Source organism: Emys orbicularis, chromosome 1 (assembly GCF_028017835.1).
Source record: "Emys orbicularis isolate rEmyOrb1 chromosome 1, rEmyOrb1.hap1, whole genome shotgun sequence".
Lineage (NCBI taxonomy): Eukaryota > Metazoa > Chordata > Testudines > Emydidae > Emys > Emys orbicularis.
Window position 1 is genome coordinate 327,079,862 of NC_088683.1, and position 13,062 is coordinate 327,092,923.

A 13,062-nucleotide genomic window follows, 5' to 3' on the forward strand; every position below is an offset into this window, starting at 1 on the left:
ACTAGTTTTTGCACTTAAATTTTCACAACACTGAAAACTGTCAGTGCAACTTGTTCATGCTGTATACAAAGGCTCAAACTCTCCATTCTGATTCACGCTATTGTTACATTGTAGTATGGGGAAAATACCATACTTTTAAAATTCACATAATGCATTTAAATTTTTGAAGATTTTGCAATTATATAATATAAATTACTCCACCAATTCTTCTATTTATATTTGTCTCAGTGTGGCTGGAGGACTTATACATTCTTACCTTGGTCTCCCTCAGAATGTACCATTCTAACAACAAACAGGTTTTCTTAATTTTTTTTTACAGATATGTGTCTTACCTGATTATCAGTCTGTGGGATGATTAACTGTTTCATCACACTCTGACATTGGCAGGTTTTCAGCAGCTGATGAGTTCTGAACTAATGAAGCATCCACACATATGCTCTGTTTGGAAAGTTCAGTGGATTCTGCAAAGCTTCCAGCAGACTTAGCTGAAATAAGTACATCACTTAGATCCTGGTCATTATCTGAATCTATATTGGCCGTGTTTTCAGTCTCTGGATTGAAGGAAGTGATATCTCTTCCAGTCAGTTCTGGATAAGATTCACAGAAAGAGATGCTGTCGCAACAAGCAGGGTTTTGCATAAGAGGCCAAGCATCTGAAAGGTCTCCACAGGCAGAGTGTGAAAGAGAACCGAGGAATGCAGGAATCATTTCTCCGACCGAATTTAAAGTCCTGCAAAGAGAAAAGAAACAAGTTTGAAAAAGTTTTCCAAAGACTATGACACTAGTAAGTGTTACATTAAGAAAATTAAACATGGGGGAGAGATAGCTCAGTGGTTTGAGCACTGGCCTGCTAAACCCAGGGTTGTGAGTTCAATCCTTGAAGGGGCCATTTAGGGATCTAGGGCAAAAATCTGTCTGGGAATTGATCCTACTTTGAGCAGGGGGTTGGACTAGATGACCTCCTGAGGTCCCTTCCAACCCTGATATTCTATGTTAAGCCAATACTCTGGAGGTAGCCATGTTCTGCTGGAGGAGAGATCCTGCTGGCCTGCTCCTCAAATCTGAAGACAGCAGGGGCATTGGAAACACTATGAAAGGTAGAGAGGATGTGCTGATGGTTCCTCACACTCATTTGTACTCCTTAGTAACTGTCTTCTTTAGACTTCTTCATCCCTTAAAACCAGCCTTCAAAATAGTATCTGATGTGACTAATAAGAAAGGTTTTGCTCTAATTTCTGTTTCTGCATTCAATATACATAATATTAGAGAGCACTGATAGGTTATTTTTATTTTTATTTTTAGAGGGACTATTTCCATCTTACACAAAGAAAAAGAAATTGGCAGCAGTTTTCAGGTAAGTCACAATCTAGGTCAGGTATTTTGAAGGTGACTATTACTGTGGTATCTAAGGGTACGTCTACACTGAAAACAAAAGAAAACATGGCAATGAGTCTCAGGGTATGTCTACACTGTAATTAAAAACCCACAGCTGGCCCATGCCAACTGACTTGACTCGGGCTAAGGGGCAGTTTAATTGCGATTCAGAGATTTGGGCTCAGGCTGCAGCCTGAGCTCTGTGACCCTCCCGTCTCACAGGGTCCTAGAGCCCAGGCTCCAGCCCAAGCCTGAATGCCTATACTGCAATTTAAACAGGCCCTTAACCCAAGCCCCACAAGCCCAAGTCAGTTGACACAGGCCAACTGAGGGTTTTTAATTACAGTGTAGACATACTGTCAGAACCTAGGTCAACTGTCTCAAGTTTGTGGGACATGCATTACAGGACTGAAAAAAGCCATGTAGACGTTCCTGCTCAGGCAAGGCTGTAGGTTTCAGATCCCAGACTCCAGCTCAAGCAGGAATGTCTACACCGCTTTTATTAGCCCTGTAGCATGAGCTCCGTGAACCGGAGTCAGCTGACTCTGAGACTCTGTGCCACAGTTTTTCTTTTTACAATGTAGTTGAAGGAAAGAGACTTTTCTGGGAAAAGAAATTGGGGCAAACCCCTACTCTTATGGAAACCACCAAGGGATCTTTCATATCCTGAGAGAGTAGACCGGACTTCTATTTTTAAAGTCTTAACCAAAGACCCCACACAAACTGCATGGAACTCAATTTGTCAGCAATGGAAGGATAAAGGGGCTGAGTCAACTTGGCACTTGAACATGTAGCTGCAGAATGCCTACATGTTTTAAATTTGATGCTTAGACTACTAAGCCATATTGTATCAAGGGCAGCTATTTAAAACCACCTCTAAATTTTTAGTCACATTTGACCACAGGAACAAAACAGCTAAAGGCCAGTTAAAACCTCATATAGAAAACAATTCTGGTTAGAAAATATTCAGTGTTAAAATCTACAGTTAGGAAATATCAGATGACATCAAAAGCTTTCTATTTTTCCTCACTGTATAGGATTTGTGATGCATAAATAACTGTACCACTACTGTATTTATATTTGGCCAGATGCAAAGTTGACTAGGAGTAGATGAATAGTTAGTACTATGGGACTCATCAACATTACATTAATCCAGTACTGGGCATTTGTACATAAATGATTAAACAAAATCTCATAGCAATCTCAAAAGTACTAGAACAGATCAGCCAATTCGGAGAGCAACTTAAAGTTTCTGAACCAAAAAAATATAAACTGAGTTCATGGAGATTACAAGCCATACCACTGGCTTCCAGAATTCTGGTTCACTGTAGTAACTGTTCCAGGCAAACCAGAGGCCGGAATGAGATTACACAACATCCTGCTAGCCCATTGGGGAATAGAGGGTCACCAAAAGGCTACAGGCGGATTGGGAGAGGGGAAGAAAATCCATCTGGGGAGGAAATTAGGACACTCTCCAGATTTTATTTTACTAGTGTCCAAACTTAAGGCTTGGATCTTGTATAGTTTTTTTTCTGGGTGAAAATGCAGAATTTGTTTCACCATAACATGATTTTTTCATGAATCTGGCAAACAGGATTGCCAGCAGTTCAAAGTTTTTCATTAAGCTCCACTGGAACTTGTGTAGCCTGTATAAATATTAATTTGTCTAACGTGCAAAATAGTTAATACTCGATACACTCTAAAAAACGGTGTTACCTTTCATAAAGTGTAGTGTGAGAGTGGAAAGTGCAGCTGTGACTGCTGTGCTCCATGCTGCAGGTCTCGTCACAGCACAGTGATGGAATCAAATGAACTGGGCCTACAGAAGAAAACTTTATTTTAATAGAGGTAAAACATGTCCTCAATTAATTCACAACAGGGCCATAAGTTTAAAGTCTGTATTCTTGTAAACTTATCATTTTTTCCCAATTTTACATAAATTAATTCATGAAGATGTGAGATGTCATTGTAAAGATGGTTTTTTTTAATTATTCCTTTAAAACCAGTGTTACCCAATCTTTTAAAAGCTGAACCTCCCCTTCAGGAAAACGAAAGCATTTGTGCCCTCCTTCAGTCCCAAGGTGCGTTAGTAAGGGCCTCGACCTACCACTACTTTAGTTCTTCATAATATGATACTTCCTCTCCTTTCTTACATGTTTTAATGAAGAGTAAAATAGCTAACAAACGCTGACATTTCAACCGTCATCACTGGCATCTGAGTTAGCGCCTCTTGAAAAGAATGGGCAGTCCTTTCCTCATAGCTATTGTTTTAGGTTTTATTTTGAGGGTTTTCTCCACAACAGTAACATTAACAATAACAATAACTGAGAGACTTCGCTTTCATTTAAGAAAAAAATGAGTCTCTGGAGAAAAATTATAGGACTGCCCATGCACTCTCAGCTAATCTTTTGTGCCTATCCTTTGGGAAACTGCACAAAATCATTAAAGACTGTTGCATTGCATAGAATCACAGGACTGGAAGGGACCTCGAGAGGTCATCTAGTCCAGTCCCTGAACTCATGGCAGGACTAAGTATTATCTAGACCATCCCTGACAGGTGTTTGTCCAACCTGCTCTTAAAAATCTCCAATGATGGAGATTCCACAACCTTCCTAGGCAATTTACTTCAGTGCTTAACCACCCTGACAATTAGGAAGTTTTTCCTAATGTCCAACCTAAACAACCCTCACTGCAATTTAAGCCCATTGCTTCTTGTCGTAGCCTCAGAGGTTAAGAAGAACAATTTTTCTCCATCCTCCTTGTAATAACCTTTTATGTACTTGAAAACTGTTATCATGTCCCCTCTAAGTCTTTTCTTCTCCAGACTAAACAAACCCAATTTTTTCAATTTTCCCTCAGAGGTCATGTTTTCTAGGCCTTTAATCATTTTTTGTTGCTCTTCTCTGGACTTTCTCCAATTTGTCCACATCTTCCCCGAAATGTGGCACCCAGAACTGGACACAATACTCCAGTTGAGGCCTAATCAGCGCAGAGTAGAACAGAAGAATTACTTCTCATGTCTTGCTTACAACACTACTGCCAATACATCCCAGAATGATGTTTGCTTTTTTTGCAACTGTGTTACACTGTTGACACATATTTAGCTTGTGATCCACTATGACCCCCAAGATCCCTTTCCATAATACTCCTTCCTAGGCAGTCATTTCCCATTTTGTATCTGTGCAAGTGATTGTTCCTTTCTAAGTGGAGTACTTTGCATTTGTTCTTATTGAATTTCATCCTATTTACTTGAGACCATTTCTCCAGTTTGTCCAGATCATTTTGGATTTTAATCCTGTCCTCCAAAGCACTTGCAGTCCCTCTCAGCTTGGTATCATCCACAAACTTTATAAGTGTACTCTCTATTCCATTATCTAATTAATCGATGAAGATATTGAACAGAACCAAACCCAGAACTGATCTCTGCAGGACCCAATTTGATATGCCCTTCCAGCTTGACTGTGAATCACTGATAATTACTCTCTGAGAACGGTTTTCCAACCAGTTATGCACACATCATATGGTAACTCCATTTAAGTTGTATTTCCCTAGTTTGTTTATGAGAAGGTCACATGAGACAGTATCAAAAGCCTTACTAAAGTCAAGATATACCACATCTACCTACCACTTCCCCCCTATCCACAAGGCTTGTTACTTCAACATACGCACAATGGGCCACAGTTAAGGTTACTCATGCAGTAAAGAGGCAGGGCACTGAGCTGCCATGCTGTGGGTAGCAATTTAGTATTGGTACAGGCCAGCAATAAATTACTATCCTTCTGAAGCAATCCTTGAACGGTGTGCTCTTTCTTTCCTTCTTTTACACATTCATCCTTGGGCAGAGACCAATGTCTGTAAAATTTCAGTCTAAAATGGAAAGTTTTAGTAAACTCTGAGCCACTAGAAACAGGGGATAAGAGAGGAAATTATTATGCTGACACTATAATGGTAATTACAAATGTACATAGAAAAACAGATCTCTTAGTATGGTGTTAGATGATATAACCTATCAGTACCATGTGGTGATTTTAACTGTGTCTATACTGATATTAGTTTACCACATGTGAATAACTTTGAATGTTCAAGCCTCCTAGGGTAGGTTTACACTATAATTAAGATCCCGCAGCTGGCCCATGGGTATCGGGCTAAGGGGCTGTTTAACTGCAATGTAGACATTCGGGCTCATGTGAGATGGGAGGGTCCCAGAGCTCAGCGTGCAGCCCAAAGTCCTGTGAGCCCTAGTCAGCTGGCATGGGCCAGCTGTGGATGTCTTACTGCAGTGTAGACATATTCTTAATGTAACCTTGGGATTAGGTTCACTGTGAAAATGCTGAAGTTCAGGCTGTCTGATCACACACATCAATTTAAATCTCAAAGCCTGAGCTAACAGTACTTTTTAGGAGCAACGGGAAACAAACATGTCTAAACAGACCTGCAGAAGAGTTCTGTGTAAGCTCGAAAGCTTGTTTATTTCACCAACAGAAGTTGGTCCAATAAAAGATATTACCTCATCCACCTTGTCTCTCACATGTCTAAACTGGCAGATTATTTACATGAAGGATCAACTGACCCAAAACAATAAAACAAAACCTACCTCAACAGCTTCTGGAAAATTCTAGGCCTATAATGAGAAGGCCACTTTCTTTTAACACTTACAATCAATCCTAACCTTAAGAAAGACTGATAATGTCCTACCATAACTAGGAAACCTACCAAAGCAACTCAACTGCTAGATGAAAGCTCAGCATTCCATGTGTTCCTTATGTTTAGACTTCTCATTTCCATAAGGCCTTATGGAGACCTAACTTACCACATGTCTGTGATGCATCTCGTTGACACTGACAACATGTTCTGTGAGCATATTCATTAAGCCGGGGTCTATCAAAACACGACAGTTCAGAACCATTGTAATGAATATCCTGTGATCTCATAGACCCTTTGAGTAAAATTGAAGAGAAAATGTATCAGTATGCTCTATTTGTTTTTGTTCACAATTTTTTATACTTATGGAGTATTTGAACATTATAGTTCACAAAATGTTCACATTTCTAGTTTCATAGATTTTAGACCAGAAGGGCACCTTATGATCATGTGGTCTGATCTCTTGCATAACACTGGCCATTGTATTCTTGCACTGAGCCCAAGAAATTGTGGTTCAACTAGAATCTCTTCTAGAAAGACATCTGATCTTGATTTAAAGACTTCAAGTAATTAAGAATACATCACTTTCCTTAGTAAGATCTTCCAATGGTTAATTACCTTTACTAGTAAAAATGTATGCAGTATTTTCCATTTGAATATTTTTAGCTTCAGCCACTGGATATTTATTTTGTCTTTATTTGCTAGATTACAGAGCCCTCTACTATAAGCAATCTCCACCCAATGTAGGTACTTATGGACCATGGTGAAGTCACCTTTTAAATTTCACTACAGTAAGTTTAACAGATTAAACTCCTTAAAACTCATTATAAGATCAGCCCTCAAATAATTCTGGCAGCTCTTCTATGAACCTTCTCCAATTTTTCAATGAGTGGCCTCACCAATACCATATACAGAGGTAATATCTCCCTACTCCTACCTGATATTTCCTCTTTATACATCTAAGGATCATTTAAAGTCATTTTTATCTTAATTAAAGATATTTTTAAAATGAGGGCAAAATATCATGCTTTAAGTTTGCTCTCATTTTAATGTTAATTTTAAGCAATCTGAAAATATGGATGAAATGTTGACAAAATTATTAATTAAAAACATAGCTGATTAAGGCATTTCATTCATCTTGAATATGTCTATAAATATGGATAAATCCTTAGTGACAAACTTGGGATTTTTTCTTCAATAATATAGTAATATTAGTACTGAAATTTTAAAGCGACAAGTCTCTCATTGTACATTTTGTACTATTTTTAACAGGCTTACATTCACACAATATTGCCAAAGGCTTGACCCTGCAAAGGGATCTGTTGTACTGCACAATCTTGTTACTCTTAAAACAAACAAACAAACAAACAAACAAATAGTTGGAAACTCACAGCTTTGCTTCTTCTCCATAAACTGTCTCTTACAGTAAATAACACAGAGGATGAGAAGAGCTAAGAGCACTGTGGCCAGTGCACTGCATATAACAGCTGCTAGAGCAGTATCCCGAGGACTGGAAGCAGTTGATGGGATCTTCACAAGATTCACTTTGATAGTACCTAAAATATAATTAAGCACATAGGTAAGGCATGCTGTGTGGACAGTTTAGGTATATGGAAAATCCAAGAAATATAACTAGAACAGGCTCTTAGCACAGAAAAAAAAAGGACTTTCCATCTGCTAATGTATCAACAGCAAAGTTGTATAACGAATATTAATATAGCTTATCCTCAGTTATGTTACTTACTCTCAATTACGCTGCCAGGTGCAGACACTTATAAAATAGCACAATCGGTTAAATGGGCATATAATGAATTGTAGCCGCATACATATAGACACCCTGGTTGTCAGGGAGGATTGAACCAGGACCTTTAGCACCAAAACACAGGCCTTTGCTACTTGAGCTACAGGAAAATTTGTCTAGCTTTGAGAAAGTAGCTAACTGTATAGTTAAAGGGACCACCCACTAGCAGGAGTTACAGTCACACACTAGGCCATTTTTTTCATGCTCCCCTGTTAAGGAATCTTGTTGTCAGTTAGAGGTCCACAGGAATTCAAGTCCATTAGAAGCACCATTTTGTCCTAAACTTGGTTGCATATACACACAGACACCAAGGCTGTCAGAAGAATCAAACTCCGGATTTTCAACTGTGATGGGACTTTATGTACACATAGTGATGGTTTGTTATACACAGATTACAACTCTTACAGCCACCATATTAACAATTTCTGCCATCCTTTTGGTTTGGGGGAAAATGACTATTTTTACATGGCAAAGAGAATAGGAGTTGACTAGTGTCAAAGAGGTCCAATTGCAGTTATGGGAGGTATCTTATATATTGAGGATGTGCCAATTATTGTTTTCATTTTTCATTAAATGCTTTCTTATAACTGCTTAAAAAAGCTTTCTTACAGTGGCTCAATTCAGATCAGCTTATCAATTTCAGTGCACACTGGAATCTACATTAATTCCATAAACTTTCACGAGGGAAAAAAACAGACCTTTGAGCTTTTATTTGATTGCAAGTTTTTAAAAAGCCCAACAAACCACATTTTATTAACTTATGAAAACATGTAGAATGTGCCTAGTCCTGAAAACATCCTTGGTTAAAACTGAAAGACTATAATTTCCTGAGAAATGATCCATAGTAATAATTTTCAGTTGGGAGATCAAGGCCTGCCAGAATACGATAAAATCACTAATCAAGACTTACATGTAATAGGTTGTTATCCTAAGTTTGCAACATGATAATAAGAGAGAACAGGATCCTTAGATTGTTTGAACTATCAAAGCATATTACTTTTAAAATACATTTTTCTAGACCAAGGCCTGATCTACACTTAAAAGTTAGGTCAACATAGCTCTGGTACTCAGGGGTGTGAGTTTTTCACACCCCTGAGCCAATCTAACCCCCAGGAGTAAATATGGCTAGTTCAATGGAAATTGCTTCTGTCGACCAAGCTACTGCTGCTTAAGAAGGTGGATTATCTACCCCTTCCATCACTGTAGGAAGCATCTACACGGCATATCAATGTAGCGGCTGTAGCGTAGACATGGCCTGAGTATAGTATTTTCAATGTACACATCAGTAGGGTTTCTGGACACCAAGTATTTAAAAAAAAAATCCCAGGCCCTCTTAGACCAGTCATATTAACAATTGTATTGGCCACAAAACAAATTGGTATTACTATTAAATATTATGTTCATTCTGCCCAACTGCAAGTCTGCAGAGAACATGCTTTTTGACTAAGAAAACATTGACCTCTAGGCAAATGGTTAATCGCAAGTTTTAAAAATTCCTTAAGGAGTGACCATTTCCTTGGGGCTTCAGGAGGCTTGTAGTGAGTGCTATGTCAGGGAAGGAGAGAGGATTTGGCCAGAGTGAAGAGGGGGTCAGCTCAGGTGTCCTGGAACAGAGGTAAGGCTTTTAGTGGAGGATTAGCTATTGAAAGTCTGGAAATTAATTGTTTTCATATAATTACAACATTCTAGTAGGCCTTGAGGCTGCATTAGGAGCTGCTAGTATGGATCTGTGTACTCATGCAAAGTCTCACTGTAATCAGTGGGACTCTGCAGAGGAACAGGGTCCATGCTAGGGGATCCCTATGCAAGGCTAGGGTATAAGACAAAATGTGGGTCTTTCTTGTACCATTGTGTCTTGCCAAAGGATAACAGGTTTTTTTTAAAAGTCATGTCTCAAAACTCATGTCTATGAAGATGTTAAAGGAATACTACTCCATGAATTTTCCATGCTTACTGATTGTATATGTTGAAACTTTTTCCTTGTACTGAAATCACAGTATTTTTTATTATTATGGCACATGGTCTACCTATTGTTTAGATTTCAGATGATGGGATAAAGGCATTTCCCTTCATTAGTTTAGAGCAGGGTTACAGAATGTTAGGAACCATTAGGAAAGGGATAGATAATAAGACAGAAAATATCATAATACCACTATATAAATCCATGGTACACCCACACCTTGAATACTGTGTGCAAAAATGATATATTAGAAATGGAAAAGGTACAGAGAAGGGGAACAAAAATGATTACGGGTATGGAACAGCTTCCATATGAGGAGAGATTAAAAAGATAGGGACTATTCATCTTGGAAAAGAGACGACTAAGTGGGGATATGATAAAATCATGAACGGTGTGGAGAAAGTGAATAAGGAAGTGTTATTTATTTACATGACACAAGAACCAGGGGTCACCCAATGAAATTAATAGGCAGCAGGTTTAAAACAAAAGGAAGTACTTCTTCACACAACATAGAGTTAATCTGTGGAACTCATTGCCAGGGAATGTTGTGAAGACCAAAACTATACCTGGATTCCATAAAGAATTAGATAAGTTCATGGAGAACAAGTCCATCAATGGCTATTAGCCAAGATGGTCAGGTATGTGACCCCCATCCTCTGGGTGTCCCTAAATCTCTGACTGCCAGATGCTGGGACTGGACGACAGGGGCTGGATCACTTGATGATTGCTTTGTTCTGTTCATTCCCTCTGAAGCATCTAGCATTGGCCACTGTCAGAAGACAGGATACTGGGCTAGATGGACCATTGGTCTGACCCAATATGGCCATTCTTATGTACTTACACTCTTATTTGAGACCCACAAACTTAATGGCCCAGATTAAGTGAACCACTGAAGCATGTGATTACCTTTAAGTTTGTGCTTAAATTATAGGACTTAAGTACATGCTTAAATGTTTTCTGGGATAGAGATGGATTTAATCACATGCTTAAAGTTAAGCACATACTTAAGTGCTTTGCTGAACTGGTGCCAATATGCTGTTAAAAAACAATAACCGGGGGAAGGGGGAGGGAAGACCCTACAGTGAGATTCTGGAAAGAACACAATGTTGTACATTATTAAAAATAAACTTTAAAAAGGCACTTTATTTCAGAAAAAAAATATTGCATTTAGTTTTCAAACTCTGAGTTCCAGTATATTCTAGGACAGGGATCAGCAACCTTTGGCATGCGTCTCGCCAGGGTAAGCCGCCTGGCGGGCCGGGCTGGTTTGTTTACCTGCTGCGTCCGCAGGTTCGGCCGATCGCGGCTCCCACTGGCTGTGGTTTGCCGCTCCAGGCCAATGGGGGCTGCGGGAAGCGGCGCGGGCCGAGGGATGTCAGCACCAAGGGTACTAAGTTTCATAATTCTATGCAATGTATTCCATTAGTCATATTGAGTCAAATCATTGTTAACTAGTAGGAGTTGTATTGATTAAAACAATGTTAATTATGGCTTCATTTAGAGCAAAATGGCACAGTGCGTGATGTGCTACATCTTAATGTTTAGGTTAAAACCCTGAATAGACTAGAGATAAAAATGAATTCAAATGTCTTAGCCCACACATTAGAATAATAAGGGTGTTGCTGATCAAGACAGAAACATTGGCATGACTACAAATAGAAGTTTCCACTTTAGCTGTCCATTCTATATTTGGTTCAAATGAGTGCTAATAACTTTAGTTTGAAAATAATTCAATTTGCAAATGTTTAAAAACATGAGTATGCTCATTTAAAGGAGAACAAACAAAACAAACAACACCCCTCCAAGCTCTCCTCCCTACTCTCCACCAAACAGAAAAAACACAAAATTGATAAGACATTACAAGTACTATAAAGATATAACATCTTTGGAAAAAAGAAATAATCCTGATCATATTTCTGAATCTTCCCACAAATAAAAGATTGACTGCTTTCTCCTGATCTTTGAGTAAGAGGTAAGAAACGTTATTAAACATGACCAGAGACTGTGGTAAACACTGGAAAGACTGTCTCCTAACATCTGCAAAAGGACAGCCATTTGCGTGCATGGACTAGATCCAAAAGTTCATCATGTCAAACCACATTTTTCAAATATGCTCCAACTGCTGACTTTGAAGCATTTTGTTTCCAAGTTGGTGCCCCACACAGTTTTTCAAAGAAATGTACCAAGAACCCTTGGGGGTGGAGGGTAGAAATACAACTATACACGTATTCATCATTTGTTGAGAAATCTTGCAATACTTGTGTATAAATAGAAAGCTTTAGAACTTAATTTCTTCTGTTTCAAGCCCACTTCTACCACAATACATATTTTTAAATGACTCCAATTGTTGACAGAGTCAGTGTACCGATAGGAAACAGCATCTTCTTGGGTGCTATTTGAATATTAAAAGATTTTTTAAAAAGGCTTTATATACTTAACCCTACCTAAACTGAAATAGGGACACAAAAATATGCCTTTCCACATGTAAATCTGGAACGTCCAGAAAAATCCAGTGGCAAAGAGAATATATAATTATTAATGTGGGTATAATGTTGGCAGCAATGACTTGTTTGGGATTTTTTGTTTCTAGGAGCTCATTTTGCATCTTCTGACATCTGAGGACGTTTACTGCCCATCTATTTTTTTCAAGGACTGCCATATTTCCTTCATTTTGTTGCAGGGCTGCCATCCCTTGAATCAAAGTCATGTCATGTTTGCACAAGGACTTGGTAGGATGCCATGCAGAGCAGAACAAGTTATTTTTTTGACTTCATATTTGGGTTTGATTTGTAATTTAGGCCAAATTCTTTTCCTGAAAATTTTTTATGAACAAGGATTGAATATTTTGGGATGGTTTTCTGTTCAGATCCAAATATGAACGATAGCCTTAAAGCTTATGTAAATCCTTTCCAAAATGTATTCAAGGTATCCAATAACTTCTTCCTTTGAAAAGCTTGTGAATCTTACTCTATTTCTTGTACTCTGATATTAGGAAATTTATGTTTACTAGTGTTTAGTTTAACTATTTAAAATATTGAATGTATTAGAATAGGTTGAATATTAACCATTTAAAATTTGGCTGCAGCCAAGATAGAAATCAGAGGATCACACTCCAAACTCAAATTTCACAATATTCACTTTTTCCTTGAATTCTCTATTTCATGGTAGGATAACAGATTCAGATCCTGTACTTCAAAGTTCTAATTTCACAGAGGTCTGTATGCCCATATATATTTCTACAATGCATGCTTGTATTATCATGTGTGTGCAGACTAATAAGATTCAA

General features: G+C 38.3%; 1 protein-coding gene across 1 annotated transcript in view; it reads right to left on the reverse strand.

Moving 5' to 3' along the window:
- Window positions 1-339: 339 nt before the first annotated feature.
- Window positions 340-13,062, reverse strand: part of TNFRSF19 (TNF receptor superfamily member 19) — a 93,297-nt gene continuing 80,574 nt past the window's right edge. The window contains exons 5-8 of the mRNA XM_065423500.1: window positions 7,407-7,571; window positions 6,185-6,310; window positions 3,091-3,193; window positions 340-730 (exon numbers count right to left, since the gene is read on the reverse strand). Of these exons, the coding sequence (XP_065279572.1) occupies window positions 340-730; window positions 3,091-3,193; window positions 6,185-6,310; window positions 7,407-7,571 (785 nt within the window). The remainder of the gene's footprint in view (window positions 731-3,090; window positions 3,194-6,184; window positions 6,311-7,406; window positions 7,572-13,062) is intronic.